The sequence below is a fragment of the Cebidichthys violaceus genome, unplaced genomic scaffold, assembly GCF_023349555.1.
Source record: "Cebidichthys violaceus isolate CVI_PGR_0920_01 unplaced genomic scaffold, fCebVio1.0.p SCAF_10, whole genome shotgun sequence".
Classification (NCBI taxonomy): domain Eukaryota; kingdom Metazoa; phylum Chordata; class Actinopteri; order Perciformes; family Stichaeidae; genus Cebidichthys; species Cebidichthys violaceus.
Genome location: NW_027176263.1, coordinates 15088433 through 15111607, shown reverse-complemented (window position 1 = coordinate 15111607; position 23175 = coordinate 15088433). Strand labels below are relative to the sequence as shown.

General features: G+C 43.1%; 1 protein-coding gene across 1 annotated transcript in view; it reads right to left on the bottom strand.

Moving 5' to 3' along the window:
• Nucleotides 1-876: 876 nt before the first annotated feature.
• b3gat2 (beta-1,3-glucuronyltransferase 2 (glucuronosyltransferase S)) overlaps nt 877-23175 on the bottom strand; it is a 49881-nt gene continuing 27582 nt past the window's right edge. The window contains exons 3-4 of the mRNA XM_068727156.1: nt 13837-13985; nt 877-1314 (exon numbers count right to left, since the gene is read on the bottom strand). Of these exons, the coding sequence (XP_068583257.1) occupies nt 1228-1314; nt 13837-13985 (236 nt within the window). The 3' untranslated portion in view covers nt 877-1227. The remainder of the gene's footprint in view (nt 1315-13836; nt 13986-23175) is intronic.

The following is a 23175-nucleotide window of genomic DNA, read 5'->3' as shown; positions in this document are numbered from 1 at the left end:
CATCGCGTATGATCAGTTCAGGGTGACGTAAAGGAGAATCAGCCTTTATGTATCGATGAATCATTACCGCGTCAATCCTGAGACATTAATGTGATTCATTTAAACAAAGAGCTGCTTTTTGAAATTTTACAGGTATGCAAACATGAAGAGCGGGACGTTCATCGTGAACAAACGCACCTTTTGGCAGATGATGAAAGGAGTGAAAAGCTGATTTAAAAAATAAATTCCGTCCAACATTTTTAATCTGCTCATGATGCCAATTTTGTGCGCGCATGGCGCTGGAGTTGGAATGTGGTTAGCCTAGCCTAGCCTAGCCTAGCATCACGACTGAAAGCAGGAGAACGCAGCTAGCTTATCTCTCTCTGTACTTCAAAAATGACTCTACCAACACCTTTACAGCTAATCAACACATTGTTTCTAGCTTGTTTAACATGTTAATAGAAGTTATTACGCATTATTACGTGTAACGTGTAGTTACGAGATATTACTTGATGAACAGTTTGAGTTTATCCGTTGGTACTTCTGCGTAGCTTGCTAGCTGTTGTTCCCAAAGAAAAAGTGAGTCCACGTAACTTCCCTTAAAGCCACAAATGGTCAATTTAGAATTTCTGCTAATGTGCAGGTTAAATGAATGATGTAAAAGTGTGTTAGCAAGCGCTGCTAGGAATGCTGTTGAATTATTGAGAGGGCGGGCTAGCTGTTTACAGTCTTCCTGCTCGGTTAGCTTTATGCTAACAGCATCCTGATACCAGCTTCATACTAAATTAACCATGAAATCGGTATCAATTTTCTTTTCTGCTGTTAAAGAAACAGCGTTGCAATACCACTGCCATAAGATGGAGGCGTTATCTGGACCAAGAGCCTTGTTTGTACGGTAATCATATCACAGAATCACAGGTCATTTGACAATGATGTATTATTGATTAAAATGACATCAATTATTCACATGGCACTTCAGCAACATGATATATTTTTTTTTTTTACATTTATACTTTTCACATCGACAAGCTGTGGATGGAAGGAAATGAACAGGCCAAGTCGTCCCAGTTTTGGAAAAACTGAACAAAACAAGAAGCCGGCCAGAGGTCTCGAATCATGCAGCTCCTTTAGAGTCCGTGTCCAGCGTGAACAGATTGTATCAACACATGTTGTCGTTAGTCCCGGCCAAGGGATGACGGGCAGCCACCGTCGGCGTCTGCTTTGGGATCCGCTGCTCGGCTCCTCCTCTCACACCTCGATGACCACGGTGTCTTTCCGATGTTTGGGCTCATTGGCGAGGTGCGGTTTCTCTGTGCGAGTGTGCCAAACCAGCACCTGGAAAAAGACGAGAAAGAAATAAAGGTGTGAGTGGGAAACTGCTGACGGTGGAAATGCTGGGCACTAAATAAAGCATGAACGGGCGGTCGGTGCTTGGATAAATACAGCACGGAGGCAGGTGGATGGCAGAGCTTTACTGATACTGTGTACGAACAAAGACTTAGGTTGATGTTGTTTTTGGGGATTAAAGCTGCTGAAATCTGACATTGTGCTTGTAGAAACAGGTGTGGACAACACTGAAACTCACACTGAGAATTGCAGGTTAAAGAATCATTTAGGTTTTTTTTTTTACAATTTGGGTCTCATGTTTATAGCATTGGCTGTCTCTCCTACCCTTAATAACGAGATTGTACTTGAATACTCAATGAAGTTAAAGGTTCTCAGTGAAGGCTTTTACAAGACATTTTGACACAAAGATCTGCTACCTGCTGGATGAGAGTATACAGACACTGCTGCAGCTACATATGGGAGGAACCTCCTTTACATCGGAGGTGACTTACACTGACCGGCAACCAGAGCCGGCCTGAGGCATTATGCGGCATAGACGAATGCAAGGCACATCATCACCCATAGGGGCGCTCCAAATAAGGACAGAATTGTCTTTAGTTTTTTCAACAAATATTATTTTATGCATTCATTTTGAAATATTACCAAAAATACAATCCAACGACATTAATACCGAGCCTATTAAAGATACTACAAGGAAGTTTCATTTTGTATTGATTTTGCGGTCAAACGTGGTAGTATTTACGAGCACCAGGATCCCTTTAGATAACCTCTCATTTTACTGCACTGGGGGTTTGACAGTCTACCACGCACAGTCCTGGTTCTGGTTCTCCCGTGCCTTCCTTCTCACCAGCTGGCCCAACAATACGGCCCGGGTCTCCAGCAGCGTTGCGTCGGTGTTGGCTCCCAGTGGAGTTTCTGATTTCACCAGAATCCGACCCGGTGGCACCGATGACGAGCATTGAGAATAACTATATAGAAATATAGTTATCTTCTCTCTGATGGTCTCGTTGACTCATGTTGGTCATATAGAGGCATCGGTATTAAATTGATATTGTGTAATGAGCAGTTAAAGGTTCCTCACAGTCACTTCAGAGAGAGGCTATTTTCTGGGTTGCGATGCGAGGGGCACCAGCTACAGAGATGGTCAGCTGACTACGGCCTGCTATGAATAAAAGGCCAATATGTTGGTTCAAAGCCACAGGGTTTTGGTATTTCCCTCGTTGCAAAGACTATCTGAAGTAAGGGCTTCATTCCTTGATGATGCTCTGATGAAATATCTGTCAAATGAAAGACTCCGCTGTATTCTTTGAAACACAAATTTGCATTGTATCCTCCTGCTGTTGAATTTGAAGCTCGCCGGCACGCCAGGAGGGATTCCGTCCACCGGGGGGGAGAAACGAGTCTGACGCCTCCTGAAAGTGGATTGCGTCAAAAGCAGCACGCTGCAGCCGTCTTGTGTTTGCAGCCAATTTCACAGCAATATATTGGTGAGAAAAAGTAACGGGATGGATGCAGAGATTGATCCTTTCCTGGTGAGAGGGACGCATTTCATTCCTCGGAGAGTTCAAGCGGGGTTATTTGGAGGAGAGAATGTTTGTTTCAGCAATGGGCTAATGAGCCTATATTTCACGCTTGTGACAATCCAGTGTCCAAAGCGACAGACACACACACACACATACACACACACACACACACACACACATATAGACTCACGGAGGTATGATTTATTGCTGGCTGCTGCTGTTTCTGGGCTTCTTCAGGTGGAACATGTCACTTCCTGCGCACTGTGCTGCTAATTGGCCCGCTTTGCATATCTAACGAGGCTAATGTAGCAGCCACTTAAGCATCACTCCAGAGCTGTGAAGGAAATGGTGCAGATTGTGTGTGTGCATCTGTGTGTGTGTGTGTGTGTGTGTGTGCGCACACTCGCTAATCATGTAGTCAGAGTGCCCCCCCCCCCCCCCCCCCCCCCACCATTACCTCTGGACTCACACCTCTCTTCATCACGTTAAACTATTTTCTCTGATGGCTTTGCTCTTGTTTTTTTAGTTTTTTTTACCTCTCTGTCCTCCTTCCTGCTCTGTCTTCCTCTTCCTCCCTGAGGCGAAGTGGAGACAAAAAGCTTTACTAGGTTAGAGTTGTATTTTCTTTTGCCTTAGTAGCATACGGAGAGAGAGGACAGGCCTGTTTCTTCACGTCAGGAGGAAGAATGCAGTGGAGATGCAGTGGAAGGTTTTACCTTGAAATAAATTCCAGTTTATTGAAACATTCTTGTAGCTTTGGCCGTCATTTATATCAGTTATGAAAATAAAAAAAATATATATACTAAATATAAGTATTTTTGTATATTTGTATTATAATAAAAGTGGAAATAGGCGTAAAAATCCTGTTTTCTTGTTTTATATTTCTGATTTTAGGATAACAAAGTGGTCATACATGTCTTGTTCAATAAACTTTCTGATACTTAGGATGGCTTTATTCTACAGGTTCGGATGCTTGAAATGATCGGGCATTGCAGCTGTTGACAGATGTTTGACATGCAGCCGAATTTTTGCACGCTTTACAGATTACCTCAGTTGAAATGCAGATGATGCCAGACATCTGCAAAAAGGAGAGTAGCCTAAAAGGCTATTTAAATAGCTTACTACTACATTGCCAAGAATACAGGCTAAGTTACCGGGCAACAGGCTAACGCTAGCTTAAGCTCCACCCAGTCAAAGTAAAGTCAAAGTCACATCAGCACATGAGAGTACAGTACAAATACCTCCTGCGCTCACAGTTATGAAGACCACCAGCTTTCCCTCCGAAAAGACATTTTATTAAGATATGTGTAAAATAAATATTGCTAAATGTGCTTTAACGAATACCGTGTTTAGCTCCACCCCTTTAAAAGACTATACATCCTCATAATCGGGGAATTTAATACATTTTCAAGACATTAAAAAAAGGTTATGTATTGGTTATCTAATCTAAAAAATATATTTATTGGTCTAGCTCTAGTGCTTATAAACGTCAATGTTGAGATCTGGAAAGATTATCTAAAGCTCTTTTTTTTAAAGAGCTTTAGATAAAGTGTTGGTAATAATCCTTCATAACTACAGCAATTGAATGACTTAAACTGTGATGGAGAGTAGTTATACTGTTCTCCTTAGTTTTGTCCTCAAAACAACAGGCTGGTGTTTTAACCCTACATGTCGTTTGACCACTTGTGCTTCTGTCTTTCTACAGATGTCTGAGATCTCAGCGGTGAACTGATGAGTACATTTTTCCAATGTGAAAAGGATTAAAAAAATAAATATTCAACATTTGTCACTCTGATCTTGGATGAGCCCTGTTGCCCCCTTACTAAACTAGACAATTACTGTCTTTGCTAATGCAAGATTGTGGAAACTAGTGTGTGGTGCTGAATACATAATCATGACACTAAACTTCAAATTTGACATCTCCGTTTCTTCTCTGTAATTTCAACTTCTGTTTTCCCAAGTTTTGCAAATTCCATTTGTAAATTTGCACTCAAGATGCTTTAAGGATCGGATCACACCAAACCAGATCTCTGTGGCGGTCTGAGATGCATTTAGCCACAAAAATAAAATACAATTAGCAGAAACCTGAGAGCCAATGCAAATGAAATAAACAGCGGTGTAGCCTTTCAGTCCATGGCAGCGTCCCTTTTCTGTCCTCTGTGTCGTTACGTCCGTCTTGTTCATTTCCATTTTCAGTCACTTCATCTACCTACCTATTCCCTTTACTCACCCTCCTCTGCTCCTCACTTCTCTAGCTCCTTTTCCTCCTGTGCTATCATCTGTCTCCATCTGTTCCGGCCTCCCCCCTCCTTTCTTGTCCTGTCACTGCTGTCTGTTGCCATTACTCTCCTGCTCTAACTACATTACAGCTCCTGTCAGTCGTCTGCAGATACTGACCCGGCCATCAGATGAGCGCTTCTGCCCGCCATTGTCAAGGTCGGGATTCGGGCTCTGTGATCTGATCGTAGATGCATCCCTCAAAGTGGATAGAGCCCGGAGCTGGGGTGTGTCACAGCTGCTGGAGTGGGCTTTTACTTCCAATCATTTCAACCACAACTGTGCAGACCAGTGAAGGTGGTTTAGAATATAACGGAAGCGCGAGTGTCATTTGAATCTGTCAGGCACAAGGTGTAGTAGCCCAGATATTTACAGTTCTGTTCAGATTTTTGCTTCACTGATCAACAAAACTAGGAATTACGCAAAAAAGCTGCTGAATTCAATTTGTCATTTAACGATGTAACTGTGCCCCGTTCTCAAAAAGCGCACATCCGAACGACTTCACACTCGATGCTGCACTTTTTTGGGTCATGAGCGACACATGACATGCCATGACATACTTGCATCCCCTAGCAATGGTGGAGTAAACCTGTTGTTTGGGTGCAAAAAGCTCACAGGAACATCGACGGAGAGTGAGCTGTACCCAGGCGGCAACCTCTGGTTCAGAAGAGAGAAGCCAATACAGAAGGGTTGCAAAAAGAAGTCCGGCTGTATGGAAGCCTGTGAGAAAATGACTCTACTTCTCACTTGATTTATTAGCTCAGTAAATGCTTTAGGGCGTGGCTACCTTGTGATTGACAGGTCGCTACCAGAGCTATGTGCGGCGTCCCTAAGTCACCCCTTCTGCAGCAAATATGGTCGCTTCCGTTCTCTGGTTGCAAAAAATCGGCGATGGCCAAAGCGGTTCTCCACAAGCCGATGGGTGACGTCACAACCACTACGTCCGCTTCATATATGCAGTCTATATCTGTACCCAGCATGCTGTTTGGCGGTGTAACAGTCGTTATTGTTGCGTGCAACGGAAAGTGAGCTGCAACCAGGTAATGGGGGTTCCCTCTCAATACCCTACGCAGTGTGAATACAACCGTATGTAACAAGTGATCCTAGCCACCGTGACGTCGCCCATCGGTGTGTGGACTGTAGAAATGAAGCAGCGAGTTTGGCATGTTGGCCGTCGCCATCTTGTGTCTTTGCAACCAGATGTGACACGAGAGGGTGGAGCTACAATCGAACACGGAAAATGACTTTTTTTGGGCGACTGAAAGGGTAACGACTAACTTTCACTGAACTGAAAACACTCGGTGAAAGAGATAAAGTTGTAAGACTCCCAGACCAGACAACGCCGTGGTAGACACATTACATTACATTACGATCATTTAGAAGACGCTTTTATCCAAAGTGACTTACAATTCAGTATCTATCTACACACCGTAGACGCAGCTACGGGAGATATTTTGGGGTTAAGTGTCTTGCTCAAGGACACATTGACATGAGACTAGTAGAGCAGGAGCCGGGGATCGAACCGCTAACCCTCTGATTGAAAGGCGGCCCTGATCTCCACTTAGCCACGGTCACCCTCTGACCACACGCAGGATCACTGCTGGGTGTGGTCAAAAATGTGCTCTGTTGAACTGTGACCAAACCCAATGGTGACGTCACAGGCTCCAGGAGTCCCCTATGGGGTCGGATCAGTCTCAATAATTGCAAATGCACACAGAAAGATTCACAAATACATTCCACTGCACACATTACGATTGATATAAATGTAAAAAAAAAAAAAAATCACAAATATATTTCTGCATTTGTATGTATTGACCGCACGTCCCTGGAGTGTGTAAACCATACGGTACAAACAATGAAAAAGACGCTGCCGTATTTACGCCGAGATGACGTTATTTTGAGCGTTGATGGAGCTGCTACAATGTTAGCATAGCCTTTAAAAGTTATTTGCTTGACGTCTTGCGGAGAGAAACAAAACATGAATTCAGACTTTTTACAAATCATTACGTAATTATTTCGGGCATCCCTAGTTGTTGGTTTATTGTAGTTAAATCACAGCCACATCTGTTTATTTGGGGTTCATACAGCTGTAGTGAACCAGCCAACGTGTAGCTTGCTAGACACAGTGAATACAGCTCGATAAAACCCACGGAGCTCCTCCGGACGATGTTATGAACCCAGACATGACGGCGTTTAGTTTCCCGGGATATCTGGGACTTCCACAACAAGTACTAAGCAGAAATACAGGTTATTTTGTCCATGGTTGATGGCGGACAGTTGAATGGCTTCCAGGACGATAAGCCACGCCCCCTCTCACGTTTATTCACGTTTATTCGCGTTTATTCACGCAAATGGTCCCCGGCGAGCCGGCGGCACGAATGACGCAATTAACGCGCCGCGAATAATTTGGGCCGTGTTTGTTGTGAACACTATGCTGGCAGCCTCGTGGGGAGGGGAGGGGGGAGCTGCGCTCATGTGATTGTTTGAAAATGAGGCCGAAATCTGATTGGCTACAGATAGGTCCATGTTGAAAAAAACGCATTTGCGAATCTAGCCATGTCAGAAAACCCACACACAAATGTGGAGCGATCCACACACAAATACATACAAATCCACAAACAAATAGAAAAATCCACACACAAATACATACAAATGCAGAAATATATTTGTGATTTTTTTTTTTACATTTATATAAATCGAAATTTATTTATGTGTGCATTGGAATATATTTATGAATCTTTCTGTTTGCATTTCCAATTATTGAGACTGATCTGACCCCATAGTTCCCCTGTACTTTGCTGCAGCAAGATGAAAAATGGAAGACTTTCAAAGGTGATGCGTTAGTCTTTAATGAAATGTCACCTTGGTTATATACAGGAGTAGTTTCCTTGGGTTATTCCCGGGAGGTGTGTCTGTTTAATACATTTTGTAGCAGAAGACACATAAAAGGTTTAACTCACTCTCCAAATAGATTCAGACCTTTTGGATTTATTTTTCTGTGGATTTGAAGAAAGCTTGATTGATTCCCCAGAAATACTACAGTCGGAACAAGTCCGTTTTCAAGCATTGGTTTGACGGTGTGGGAAATCCACTTACAGAGACATATCTGCCCATTCAATATAAAGCTACAGCCAGACGTCACAGTAACTTCAAAAAAAGTTGTATGCAGTTGTACTGCGGTTGAGTTTGACAATTTGGTCGTTGCAAATCCCTCCAGACGAGAAAGGTACAACAACATGTTTAACGGGCAGTTATCTGCTGGATTAAACAAATTAGATTTACCATTGACATAATTGAGTTGTTTTAGCTCTTTCCCTGTTTCTAGTCTTAATACTAGTCTAGGCTAATGTCACCTGGCTCCAGCGACATATTTACCTCAGACATGAGAGTCATAAGGCCTTATCTTAACTTACAACCAAATACATGCTTTTCCAAAAATGTCTTTGCAACTACCATTTTGCAAAATTGACTGAATTGCCAGATTTGTGCATTTTCCTTCAAAGAAATAGAAACAGATCTTTGTCTTTTTTTAAATTAAGAAGAAACACTGTAAATGGTTTCTTTTAGACAATTTATTTTTAATAACTTGAAGCATATGGTATAATACTTTACTATAAAAAAATGCAAAAATAGATATAAATTTGACTGAATTATTGGTTACTTTTGTCACACTTTGACCTCCTTACATTATTCTTTGCAGACTTCAAATCTTACACACAATCTATTGAAAACTTTAAGAAAGTAACTTTTTTATTGTATGAAAATGGTGCACAATGGGTTTTTGTGTTATCTACTAATTATTCTAAATAATCAAATGGTTTATAAAGACCTTATAGTTATTAAACAATAACTAGAGTTGCATGACTTATGATCAGTGATCAGCTATAACTACTGTACACTGGATTCTAACAGTGGCTTCATGAGCGATGATGTCACGTCACGCCGCTTTTGTAACTGATGCGTGATTAATGCTGATATTGCATCCTTTGGTCTATGCGGTGCTGGGCGCTGACTGATGATGTCACAGCCCGCTAATGGCCTGTATTAATATCGGCGGCTGGGCCCCTCCATTAGTGTAATGGGGCTGATAATGATGATGATAGTTTCAACACAAGAGCTGTCTGCAGCGGCAGCAGCAGCCAGCTGTAAATGATGATCCAGCAACCCAGGGGGGGGCGGGGGGGTTATCCAATTCCCTGCAGAAAACATTTACCCATAACCCACCAGGGGCTTAGAGTGTGACGATGTGGCCTGCACGCATACGGTGAAACAGTAAGTGGAGGTTTCAGATGAAGCAGTTCCTTGCTGCACTTTTCTCCACAGAGAATGAAAATACTGTTTGCATTGAGTATCGTAGGTAAAGGAGCAGGATTAAATCAAATCCAAAGCCCCGCTGCTGCAACCTACAACCTCGGAATTCTGGATTTATTTTTTTGGCCTGTAGTTGAAAAAAAGCCTCTTGATATTATATATTGCATGAAAACACAATAGAATGCAAATCACCATTCAGTGTAAACTCCTGCAAATGTAACTTTGGCACCTGATGAGCCACCATTCTGAATGAAATAGTACCAGAAAGATATGTTCCCCTTTTATGTTTTCAAACATTTTTTAAATTCTGTTATATTTCCTTTATTCCTTTTCTCCTGTCTTTCTTATAATTCTCTTGGTCGCCAGACGTCCCCCTTTTATTTTGAAAGGAAGACGAAGCATGCCCCATTTGTTTTTGTTTTACTGCGTGAGTGGACTAAAGCGTGAGCACCTTTCTGTGGACCGAGTACCTTAAATGGCTCGTAGTAAAATAGTCAAAAATAGAATAGAACGAAAACTAGAATAACCGCCTTGCGATTGAATGCCTCCAGCAAGCAGTCAAGTTGCAGTTTACTCATGTCTGTCAAAATGTCGTCACTTCATCGTTGTGTCCTATAAAAAAATCTGAGTGAAATTGTTGTAATTGTCATATGAATACTTGAGTTATGTTCAAATACCAACACATTCTAATCAGTTAATACTTACGTCTAGGTGGACGTTTTTGCCAAATTTGAAGAAATTTCCTCCGGGCGTTCCTGAGACATCGCCATGGACAACCAACTCCAGCCCCGACTGAGGCCAGCACGGAGGCATACAAGCTGTCCCTCAACAATAACAATCCACTTCTGAAACGTATAACCTAGAACGTTCCATTAATTGCATGCGCATCAACGGCTCTGGTTCAACTTTCCCTCACACTGTAATGACCCCTGACCAAACAGTCAGTCCTTAGGAAGCATGACTGTTCTCAGCATTTGATGGCAAAATCTGCATCCTGAATCATGAGGTGTCCTGTGTGCGTTCTAACTCTGTTGCCTGAGGGGGTGGCGCAAATTTGATGTCAGTCTGGCAATTAGACATGAGATACAGTGTCATGAACCGGTTTCAACCTGGAGGTGGTGCTGTGAAAAAAACTGGTCACCAAAATCATTCGGAATAATCACAGGAATCAGACCTGAAACCTCTCGGGTAGGGCGCAGAGCATAGCGCAGAGCATAGCGCAGAGCATAGTGCAGAGCATAGCGCAGAGCATAGCGCAGACACTGAGCGCAGAGCATAGCGCAGAGCATAGCGCAGACACTGAGCGCAGAGTATAGCGCAGAGCATAGCGCAGACACTGAGCGCAGAGCATAGCGCAGACACTGAGCGCAGAGCATAGCGCAGACACTGAGCGCAGAGCATAGCGCAGACACTGAGCGCAGAGCATAGCGCAGACACTGAGCGCAGAGCATAGCGCAGACACTGAGCGCAGACACTGAGCGCAGAGCATAGCGCAGACACTGAGCGCAGAGCATAGCGCAGACACTGAGCGCAGAGCATAGCGCAGACACTGAGCGCAGACACTGAGCGCAGAGCATAGCGCAGACACTGAGCGCAGAGCATAGCGCAGAGCATAGCGCAGACACTGAGCGCAGAGCATAGCGCAGAGCATAGCGCAGAGCATAGTGCAGACACTGAGCGCAGACACTGAGCGCAGAGCATAGCGCAGAGCATAGCGCAGACACTGAGCGCAGAGGCGAACTGCAGCGCATGCATACGCCATCAAAAAAAGTGTCTGCGTCACATCGGTTGGGCTTTGAAAGGTCGACGGCAACAACGGCGCAACAATCCCGACCTTGAACAGGCTGCGTAAAAGGGACACAACTCTGGAGATACATTTTATTATCTGATGAGCTCTTCTGATCGGCCATTATATTGGCCACGATTCAACTATTTAGAACCAGTGTTGGGTGATAATCAACGGACGATGGTCAATCTCAATATTGACGGAAAAACAGCCACACAAATGGACCATGAGCGTGGATGAGATTGATGAAGCAATGCATGCTTTTTTTGGGTTTTTAGAAAAAAACACTTCTTTTTACAGTTTACACATTGGAAATGATGAAGACGTGCTCGTGTCCGCTGATGCTGACGTGATGGATACGTCGGTGACTGCTGATTGGTTAGGGTAAATAATCTCTCGTCCCAAACAAGAAATGACTCATGAATAGGATGTCACACTCAATGAGAATGCGTGAAATGTGACGACAATTCAGTGTCAGCCTATGACTCACATCACTCACTAATATTGCCTCAAACAGTATCAGAAAAACAATTTCTGAAACAAAAAAAAAAGAAGAAAAACTGTAAATTGAAGAGTCTGCGATTGTTTGGAGAAAACAGGGACGTGGTGTTTAGTTCACGTATTCCTTTAACCGTAAAGATGTAATAGAATCCATTCCTCACAAAAGTCCTTAGAGGCGGCTCCGTGATGGTTGTCAAGAGGATGAGTGGCTTCATAAAGCCAAGTGCCAACGGGGGGCTGCGGTGACTTGAGATGAGCTGCATCGATCTGCGCCGTCTCCGCTCACAACTAGAATTGATAGCGCTATAACGCCACTTCTATCCAATCCCAGCTCTGTGTGTGTCTAAGTTTAGCCCGAGCCACCGGCCTGAAGCATGACTCATGCTGTCAATAGCGGGGAGAGATACCCCAGGGTTAGTTACCGCTGGGATGGCAGCCATTATTATGAGTGCAGTTTAATATCTGCCACACACACACAAACACACACAAGACGGATGAACTGGGCTTTTATTAAACCCTAGTCAGTGCCATCCAGCTCCAGCATGAAGGCTGCAGTCTGATAAGGTGCTTATTATAGAACTGACCAACCCTGCACTGCATAATCAAACAGCGACGGCTGTGAGAGGTGACATGTAGAAGAATCACTTTGATTTTATAGAGAGCACAAACCGCATATTGTCTTAATGAAGACATGACCTTTGACCCTTAAAACACAAGTGCAAGGGAAGCTACCATGTGTGCCTGTTTATTTCATGAATATGTCTGATATATACTGAGGCTTTAACCCAAAGTTGTCCAAAATTGTCGAGATTGCTTCATGAATATTTTTGTCAAATATGTTCTATATTGTGTTTTATGGAGATTTATGCTCCTCATATGAATATTCTTTAGTTTATCTTCCAACAAAGTTTACAAAAAACACAAAACTACAACCATGTACCTAAAATAACCAGATAATAAATGATTTGTGTTACAACCCTGTGTTCAAAAAAAGAAAAAGGTCTGAACGCACATGCTTTTAGTGCACGTGCTTTTAGTGCACGTGCTTCTAGTGCACGTGAGCACAGTGGCTGCGTTAGACTTTCTCCTTGTCCTTCATTTTCACGAAAAGGGTTGAAAAAATTCTGTCATAATCTATCATCAGCCTACATTGCACATTCCATTTAAAACATGGGCTAAAGGCGTATTTAAAGGCAGAATCCAAAACACTTTTAGTCAAATTCAGCAAATATCTCCTCACAGTCCGCTAGCTGTCCGTTCAGGAAGTGCAATAAAAATAACAACAATCTGGTGTCTGAACGCTGTAAAAGGGAAACACATAAACGTGGATCAGACCGAGAGCAAACACTTTTAGACCACAATGAAGCGCCCCAAAAAAAGTGGATTAAAGCAGTGTAGTTAATAATTAATATACAGAACAAGCTTATAGATTATGTATTTAAAAGGGGAAATAGAGACACCACACCGACTCCTCATTTCTCAGTTGTTGAGAGCCGTTGAGAGCCAATCAAAATGCTCCCAATCTCGTTTAATGCACCTGAGGTGTCTATGATTAAAAAAAACAAACAGAGATAGCTATTGACAAAAAAAAAAAAGGGCCATACTGGCTCATTTGGACATCATGCGTAGTTTAAAAAAATGGAAGGTGTGCGTGCAGTGGGAGGAAGTCTAGATGAAAATAAAATTGGTTTCAAGTGTCTATAAAGTAACCTATTCACACAAAAACAGTAAAACTCCAGTGGTCATTTTTCATGCCATTTTAAAGACTTCAGCAAACTTCAGCAAATTAATTTCCCATCTACTGTCATGTTGGGCAAGGTGGCGGGCTTCTGTGTCAGCCCACGAGGTAAAAATAACACCTGTGGAACATCTGTCAAGCCTCACTGTGCGCTATACAACTGGTCTGGTTGATAAGAAGTTATTGAGGATGAGCTTCGCCAAATGAATATTGAGCTTAAAAAAGAATCTACACCTTTGAGTTTTCACGAGTCACTGTCCTCCACTAAAGCGTGGAGCTGGAAGCGGCACATAAAGGCCCTTGACCCAAATTGTTATGTAATCAGAAGCATTTCCGTCTGTCGCCATGGTGCCAAGCGTCGCCTGGTTGCTCACCCGGGTGCAATTGTTGGCCTTGGGCTCCAACTCGGTGACCTTGGTGATCTGCTTGAGGAAGTCGGACTCCTGCATCCCCGGCTGGGAGCCGCGCCGCTTGAACTGAGCCCGCGGGTTCGCCAGGATCACCTGGAGGTTCACCGCAAAACCTGAGGGGGAGAGAGAGAGACAGAGAGAGAGAGAGAGAGAGAGAGAGAGAGAGAGAGGGAGAGGGAGAGAGGGGGAGGAGGACGAGTGGGAGCAAAGAAGGGAAAAAGGGAGAGGGAGGTTAGCCAGAATGGATTAAAAGCACATTACGAGTCTATTATAATCACAGCAGAAAATGATAGAGAGCATTAGTGTATCTAATGACTATAATATGGCTGATATGAAATTCCTTTACCACAGGGGTCTGCCATTCTCCTGTGATAATTGCGCTATAGATGAGAAGGGAAAGCATGAGAAAGTCAGAGGGAAGTCAAACAGCTCGTGATGCCAGTGTGTTGTAGCAGAGGTGGGGATTAATGGCTGGCTTGCAACCAGATTTAATCAACCTGATTAGAGACATTGGTAACGGTGGGAGTAAATGTGACCCCCGCATAATTGCTTGGAAAGACATTAGCTGTCCTGCAGTACAACCAGAAATATGTTTTTGGAGGTTGAAAAGAAAAATGACAATTTTGAGTCGAATGTTCAAATAAATGTTCAAATCATTTTTAAAGGCAAATCGAAGGCCACAAACCAAAACGCAGAAGCTACGGCTGACCTCTCCTACTGCTGCGCTTCACCTTGCTCCCGTCAACACGAGGAGAACGCGCCGTTCGCACCTCCGATGTGATGTCCGACCCCGCAGCCAGGGGTCAGACGGTGACACGCGATGTGTCTCTTTAACATCTTTTTGCCTCCGCCTCTACAGCTAACCCTTCACTGACACGGGCAAAGTGCTCAGAGTACGAGTGCCAAGTAAAATCCTTGGATTTTTAGATAGAAATGACGGGCTTTTTCAGAGTTTTGTGGCAAATTTTCAGCAAAGTGTCCTTGTCTCTCTGCTGGCCTCCGTTCTTCTGTCAGTCTGCAGTTTGACTGTGTTTGGCAAGTGTGTTCACGCAAAATGAAGAAATTCTGCATTTCTATTAACGGATGCTCTTGAAATCCAAGACTCTGGCCTCTAAATGACTGAAGTTGTTATTAAAACACATTGACCTGATGATAGTCGGACCTCTTTTCAAGCTGGTGATTGAATGAAACTTTAAGAAAATAATCCTATCCCATCGTCCAAAATGTAAGCGAGCTGTAAGGATAAAAGAAATGCTCTCTCCCATTCTGGGGTGGAAATAGTGAAGACAGCGTTAACAAACATCAACGGAGCCACTTCTACTGCTCACCACGATCACTGCGCTCACGTTGTCTCATATCCAGTAACCTACAGGTTACCTGGATGTAACTCCAGTTCAATGAGTATGTGGGTCGCTTACCTTTACTCTGTATCACAAGTAGCTAAAGTAGTAGTAGTAAAGATACAGTGGATAACAATATTTTGGACCAAATTCCTTGTTAATGATAATGCAACAATATTGTAGGGTTGACCATTATTGCATTGGCATCAATTAAACAGTGTGATTTTTGATAATTAGTCATCGGTTATGTGGATTTATTCCATGATCTGGGTGAATAATTGATTCTGATTGGCTGCAGGGTGTCCATTAATTCCTGATAATGGTGACCTACTGGACAGCTCCAGTTAAACTGTTTGCTTACCGTTCTAAATGAATGCGTTGGCTACATTAAAGGGAATACATAAACATATTTGAATATATCTCATTTACAACCATGAGTGTAGTCCTTCTGTGCCTCATCCCTTGAACACCACAGGGCGACTGTAACACACAAGTTGCAGGGAGTAAGTTACACTGACGCACATTATAAGTGATGGTCTCTCCCATTCGCCCATACCCATGTCTGGATATTTAGCTAGTCTTGTTGTTAAAACATAGTGTCAAATTATATTTATGTTTGTCAACCGTACGCAGTGCCATTGACTGATGTTGCAAGTAATAAGCTAGCATATAAGATTTAAGCTAGCATATAAGCTTTAAGCTAGCATATAAGCTTTATGCTAGCGCTATGCTAATTTAAAATTAGTGAAAATATTCATATAGATTTTGGGACAATGCCATGGCTATTTAGCAAGCTTGTCCTGTTGTTAACTAGACTATGAAATTAAATCATTGTTTGTCAACCGTACGCATTGTTGTTGGCTTTGAATCTTGCTAGCATAAAGTTAGCTTTGTGGCTCGTAGCTGAGCCAAAAGGATTTTATAATATCTCCTGTTGCCAAGTCGTTTATAAGGTCTGTCCTATTATAATAGGATAGTAATAATTATTCCAGGCATTAGCTGGTAACTCAGGGTTATCAGGGAAACAGAGTTAATGGTTTGTAAAAGAAACCTTTAGATTTTGGTTGCAAAACACGTGAAATCACAAATTATTGGTCTTCATTTTTTTGACCAGGATAATGGCCGACGAGATGTCCATTAGCAGGAACCAAAGGACCAATACTTGAAAATGACCAAACCAGAAGCCTTATAAAATGATGCTTTTCTATTTTTTCACAGGCATAATGGACATTGAGGAAAAACCAAAACTGACTCAGTGTCAAGTCTCAGCAAGTTCATATATGTACAATCAGTGGCTGTCTGGGCGGTGGGAAAACCCATCAAAAAATCCAAACATAATGGTGTGATTTAAAGGACAATTACAATTTGTTGTAAATGGGCTAAACCATGGGTAGGATCCTTAAATACTCCATCAAGTCAGCAAAAATATCAGTGTAGGTGTAGTTGTGTTTTCAAGCAGTGCAGCATTTCTCCGAGGGATGCTGAAGTTTCTAGTTTAAAACGTGACGGGAGGATATTTTCAGAAAGTGCTGCGATTCTCGGCATAATTACTGAATATTTATTTATGCAAATCCTTAGTGGGTGGCACGCATTGGCAATCAGTGCATTGGTACTGGTGGTGAATTACCCCCCCAGTAATTCACCACCCTCGCCTCCTCTCTTTTCTCTGTCCCCCTCTGACAGAACAGCGTTTTCTAAAGCCTCTGACACATGGCCAGCAGACAGTAGTCCTCTGAGTAATGTGAGGGTCAGCGCGGGTCACGCAGAAAAAAAAAAAAAACTGCAGACATGCAAATTAGTTTGGTTTATCATCACACTTATATATAGGCTCAAGTCTGCTGCATTCTAGGCGAGGTCAACCATCACAAACACATGCTCCGGCTTATTTGTATCTCTTTAAACTAATCAAAAGCGTCTTGGGCAGCGCTAAGCACAGGATGCAGCAACGGTAACCTTGCGAAATCGATAGAGGAAGGGGAGGAGAATGCGACCAATGGAAGGCTTGTACCCACAGTCTACATCCAGTGGGTCAGACTACTGCCCCCCCCCCCCCCAACAAAATTACAAGTTTAAGGTACAAAAAGCTCAAATGCTATAAGCAATCTCGCACCGCTGCACAATAGCCACACAAAGAAACACACAGACCCTGATATAATACCTATACAGTTGTTAGGTTACGCTGGTATCAGGCTCATTACTGCTCTGTGTGCGATACTGCAGGCTAATCACAGAGATGAATGTAACTCAGGTGAAGCGGATAGATATGAGAGCAATTATAAGATAGGCATCTTCTAACCCGCAGCCTCGGCGATATGGAGATCACAGCTTATCCGAGCTACAGTCCAGACTCTTCACTAACTTTGTACCGCTTTACATCTGACCCACTCTGTGCCGACCCATATGACTGCATGTGTCTAGTGAACGCTACGTTGCCCTTTTTGGAGGGAAAATGATTTGCCTGTAGCACAAGTAAAAGCAGAAATATCGCTCCGATTTTCTGCATCATCAACTGAACGGATGTAAGTTTGTGCAACTGTATGTCCCGAAGCTTCATTTGGTGGCATTACTAATGTAACATTAGCTGAACAGCTGAACAAGTTTGCATTTATAATTTTGAGAATCTGTATCGCGTGAAACCAACGGATCCATTTGGTCTCTAATCAGGTTCATGAACACTTTTTATAGCCGATTCCGATCCATAACTCATGGAACATAACCAGGTTAGGTCTGCCTGGTGTGCCAGCTTTCACGACGTTGAAAACTCTTTCTGTACCTCGCTAACCCACTGATCCGGCTTCGTGGGACACGCCTCTGGCCAGCAGATCCATCTGTATAGATATCAAAATACAAGTGTCTTCAAATTTTATGTGCGCAGAGAAAATCGCCATGAAATGTTCTGAGCTTTTTACAAAAGAAAGCGCAACCTTTCAGTGTTGTCTTGTATTGTAATACTATATATCTTCAAAAAAAAAATGAAATCCAACATAGCAAGTAAAGAGAAAACAGATCTGTGAAAAAGGGTAAAAGAAGACTTAATAAACATAAGTCTCGTGCTTTATTGATTTGCCTCATTGTGGTGCTGAAGCTTTGGTAGCCTGAGGGAACTGTGTGATCACTCTGTTGCCCTCCAGGTTTAAATGCCTCTGTTCCATCCCATCGTTTTGTGAGTCATTTTTAATTCAGAGGCCGATATGAATCACGAAAGAGTTTACCTCCAGGGCAAAAACAGATGAGCGCACTACGACGGCATTAAAATCATACGCCGGCGATAAATGAACCATTTCGTTAACCCTCTGTCAACCAGTTCATGTGACACCACAGTGGTCCGCTGAGATGCCCTTCAGGAAACGTGTATATTAAATAAAAAAAAACTCAGACTGACAGGTTTCTGTTTCGTTTGAATAAAGACAACTGTAAATCTAAGGAGAAAGGTGACACAGTACCACCCACACAGTTTGATTGGCAGGTGACCACTGGGACTCGTGGTGCAAAAACGCCATGGCAACAAGCACCTGGCGCCAACAACTGAGACAAAGAGAAGCAGAAATGTTGATCTCATGGGTACTGGGTCCCGGAAAACTATTAAAAAACAGAAGAAGACACAGTAAATACATTTTTTATTCCACTGGAACGGTCTCATGAGCAAATTTTGCTTCTTTCAATGAGCATCTGGGTGATGATTCCGAAGATAATTGCTCTTTTAAGGGCTTAAAAATAAGTTGTTTTCATGTAAGTAGTAAACCCAAATCCAGTCTTCCAAAACAACTCCCATAGAGGGCTATTGTGACATAACAGACCTCCATATCTTCTCACAGTCTAGATAAAACATGAGGGAAGCACTGAATAGTAGTTGGTAGTTGGAGAAGTGGAGTTTAATACCAGAAATCAAAATTTTTTCCAGGAATTTGTCCCAGAAAGATTGTTGTGTAGCATGGGGTTTTTAGTGTGTCTGGGGCCTTTACCAAACCTCATTAATAATGCTCCCACGCAATTGTGTTGACTAAATACTGAAAGTCTGACTGAGTCCACCCCTTCGCCTGGAGGTGGGTGGGTGGGGGACACGGGAGACGGACCTTTAGTTAGCGGTTAGCTGTCGCAACTAGCATTCAGTCAGAGCAAACACTGATGTGTTTCTCGGGCGGCAACCTCCGGTTCTGAAGAGTGAAACCAATGTGGAAGTGTCTTGAACTGGTATTCTCTCTCCTGACCAGCTGGGGGCGACTGGTTTCAAAAAGAAGTCCAATGATCCTACTTCTGTCTTAATTTTAAACATTGTAAACATGAGTTTATGGTCTCAATCTCTAGTTTGAAGTCTTCTTCAATACTGCATGATGTTCATTTAGTACATTATGATCCATTTACAGTCAAACAGACCATAAAGCAGAGTATGCTTTAGGGCGGGGCTACCTTGAGATTGACAGGTCTCTACCAGAGTCGTATACGGCGTCTCTACGTCCCTCCTCCACAGTCCAAATATGGTAACTTCTGTTCACTGGTTGCAATAAGCCAACATGGCGACGGCCGTAATCCAAGATGGCGACAGACAAAACTTTAAACTTTTGAGTCCTCAAAACGGCAGTCCACAAACCAATGGGTGACGTCGTGATGACGACTCCACGTCTAATATACAGCCGATGGTTTTTCTTCCTCTGTTCAGTTGTGCAGTTTCACTTCCACTCCTACTGCAGTACTTCGGTGCAGGAGGATCTTTAACTGCTCCTGCACACTGCCTCTATCCTCCTCTCATCTCACCATCTCAGGAGCAGGAAATAAACACTGCAGGTTACTGGGGGTTAAACACTTTCATGTCCCAATCTAAGGGATCTCCCAAGGCAAAAGTACCACTTCAACCGAGGCACAGCCGCGTTGTGTTAGTGTGTCTGTGCGGGTGCACACACATATTCGCTTGCACTGTTTTGCAAAGATGCAGCTCTAATGCGTTTCCGGAAAAAAAACAACTGCACGCTTACGTCCGTCCGTGTCCTGGAACACGTGCGCTTCTCCACTCGTATCACTTCAAGTGCTGGCAGGTGTGCGCTTGCGTGTCTTGCAAATAGATGCGTGATGTAGTAATTGTGTGTGTGTGTGTGTCTGTGCACTTGACTATAATGACACACACACACACACACACACACACACACACACACACACACACTATAGTACTCCACGCCATCATTGTCCAGGCTCCATTGTGTCAGGCTAAATGAGACAGAGCAGGAGATGGGGGGCTTTAGTGGTCTGCTAACAATACAGCACTGTATAACACAATACTATTAGGACACGCACTGGCACTTACTCGGCGGCCTGCAGACACCCCATTGTAAATCCCATGAATAATAATTTAAGAATGAATAAAGTTCGGGCCGTTCGCACGCCGCGGCCATTGTTGTTCTTGCTGAGTTTAAAAAAAGAAAAGAAAAAGAAAATGCTCGGGCAGCGCAGCCGTGGTGGTAAATCTTAGCGGTGGTAAATTGACAGTGTAATTATATAGTGCAGTGTTAAAGTAAGACTGATAATTACAGTGTGTGTGTGTGTGTGTGTGTGTGTGTGTGTGTGTGTGTGCGCGTGAGTAGGTGGAATAGGTTGGTTGGTTGGAGGATGGAGGAGATGAGATCTCAGGCCTCGTGGCAGAGCAGGAAAGGTGGAGGAGAGAAAAAAAGAGAGAGGCTTGTTATCGTGGTTTAATTAACAATAATCCCAAGGGGCAGACCTGTGCATGTGTGTGAGTGTGTGTGTGTGTGTGTGTGTGTGTGTGTGTGTGTGTGTGTGTGTGTGACAGTGCACCTGTGCTCCCCCTCTGGCTGTGTCCGCATATGTGTTTGGACTGATGAGCATGCAATCATCATCTGTATTGTCTAATGACATGAAGCCATTTCCCACAGAGAGTCTGAATACAGTATACGTGTGGGTGAAGGGGCATAATGGGTGGTGACCGACAGGGCGTTATTATTTGGACAGCGTGATGAATTCGTTCTCTCTCAGGTGAGGGGGAACGCTGGTGCCAAACACCGCTCTGATTGGATTTTTACACCGGAGATTTGGAGATGTAAATAGATTTCTCCATTGAACAATAATAACCACAAGACACATTTTGGACTTGTGTGTTCCAATATCAAAACGGTCACTACCCCCAACCGGATGCATTCATGTCACTGCTGCTGGATTTTAGATTTACTCTAATCTTAAAGGTTGTTGGCCTAGCTTAGCATAAAGCAGCAGGAAGTAAAACAAAAACAAAAAATACACTTACCAACACCTTGGTTATTTGAATCTGCACTCAAACATGAATGTGAAAGCAATCATTTGTGGTGTTAGAGGGAGTTGTGCAGTGTCATTATTGTGTGACATCATCACTGTCATCCCATTCGTTGAGCCAGCACCACTGTGCCTGGCGACCTCCCTGTGACTCCCAAAAGTCGCTGCGCTTGGCCGTTGTTTGCCAAGAAATAGATCCAGCATGTAACTCACTGCTGAAACCACAAGCTGGCAATGCATTTTTTTTTTACCTTCCTGCTATGTGCTAAGCTATTCACATGCTGGCTCCAGCTTCAGAGTTAATGTTATAAGAGTGCCGTTGCTCAGTTCGCGTAACTCTCGTTCCCAAATGCTGAACTAATCACTTATGGTTTGATAAAGTTCTAACTGAAACTACTTGTTGTTTGTGTGTGTGTTTGTGTCCATGCACAAACCACATGCTATTTTAGTAAGCTGTACTTTCCTTTTTCTTTTGGTGTGGTGAGGTGGAGGCTTGTCATCTATAGGCGCCTGAGCAACTGTAAGTTTGCTCCCCCCCCTCCAATGGGGGGGAGCAAACTTATAGTTTTGCTACCCCCCTTTTTGTATTTTTAAAAATCAAGTCGCTTTCTGGCTGTCAATCACCCGCTAACTGTTTACAAAGGTACGAAACGTGCTATTTAGCTTAGCTGCCGTCATGGACTGAAAATGGAACATAGGAAAAGATAGGCTAGCGTATGTTGAACTTTGTGAGTCAACGTTAGCTAACTTTGCCAGCCGATCGGGCTGTGGAAGCAAAAAAGTGAGAATAACAATACCCAGATCTTCCAGCAAGCTTCCGCATCCAGAGGCCCATAGAGAAAACACGCTAGCGTTTAATTATCAGCTGAGTTATAGACGTCTCTTTCCCAATTTAAGTCGATTGTAAAAAAGTATTTTTGGGCTCAATGGCATCACCTGACGATCCTGTACATTATAATGCCATGATTTGGCCACTGTGTAAAATTTGCTTCAAAGCCGGGCGCTCTTCCTTGGGGCTCGATGTGACGTTCTTGAAGGCACAATACCAAAGAGTGGTATTTTGCATTAGCCCTGTTGATTTGAAATATTTAGGATGTTTGATGGTTTATTGGTTTTCATAGGACCCGTAATCTAACTAATCTGGACTAGTGCAGGTGGTTTCTCTTAATCCAAGAGGTTCGATGGTGTCGAAACCCAAAATTATTTTGAATTGCCATTTTCATTCGGGGGGGTGGATCCCCAGACCCTCCGCCAATTATGTATCTTTTCCAAGTTTGCTGCCCCATTTTAAACCATAAGCAGGAGTCCAATATGCACTTTTCTGAGTAAATCTGAGAGAAAATCAAATAGTCCAATCAAACAGTTTTAGTACTTGAGCTTCGGAGAGATTCAAACGTAGAAATGATCATAAATATAGTAATTGTGACATTTTTCTGCTAGAGAACGTTGTTTCAGAAAGCAATGGTAGCAACAAATGAAAAAAAGAAGAAAAGTCTATCAAATTAGTTTTTAGAATGTTTCTACAAAAGACGACAATATACAACAGAAGAGAAGTCATTGTTACCATGTACATGAGCACATCAAGAGAGCAGGACAGACTTGTGTGACTTTACATTGAGGCCTTGGGAGTTGTTTTGTAAAATAAATGACTCAATGTGTCACATAACGGCAGGCTTCCCGATGCCTCCGACTGCTGCGTTCCTCCGAT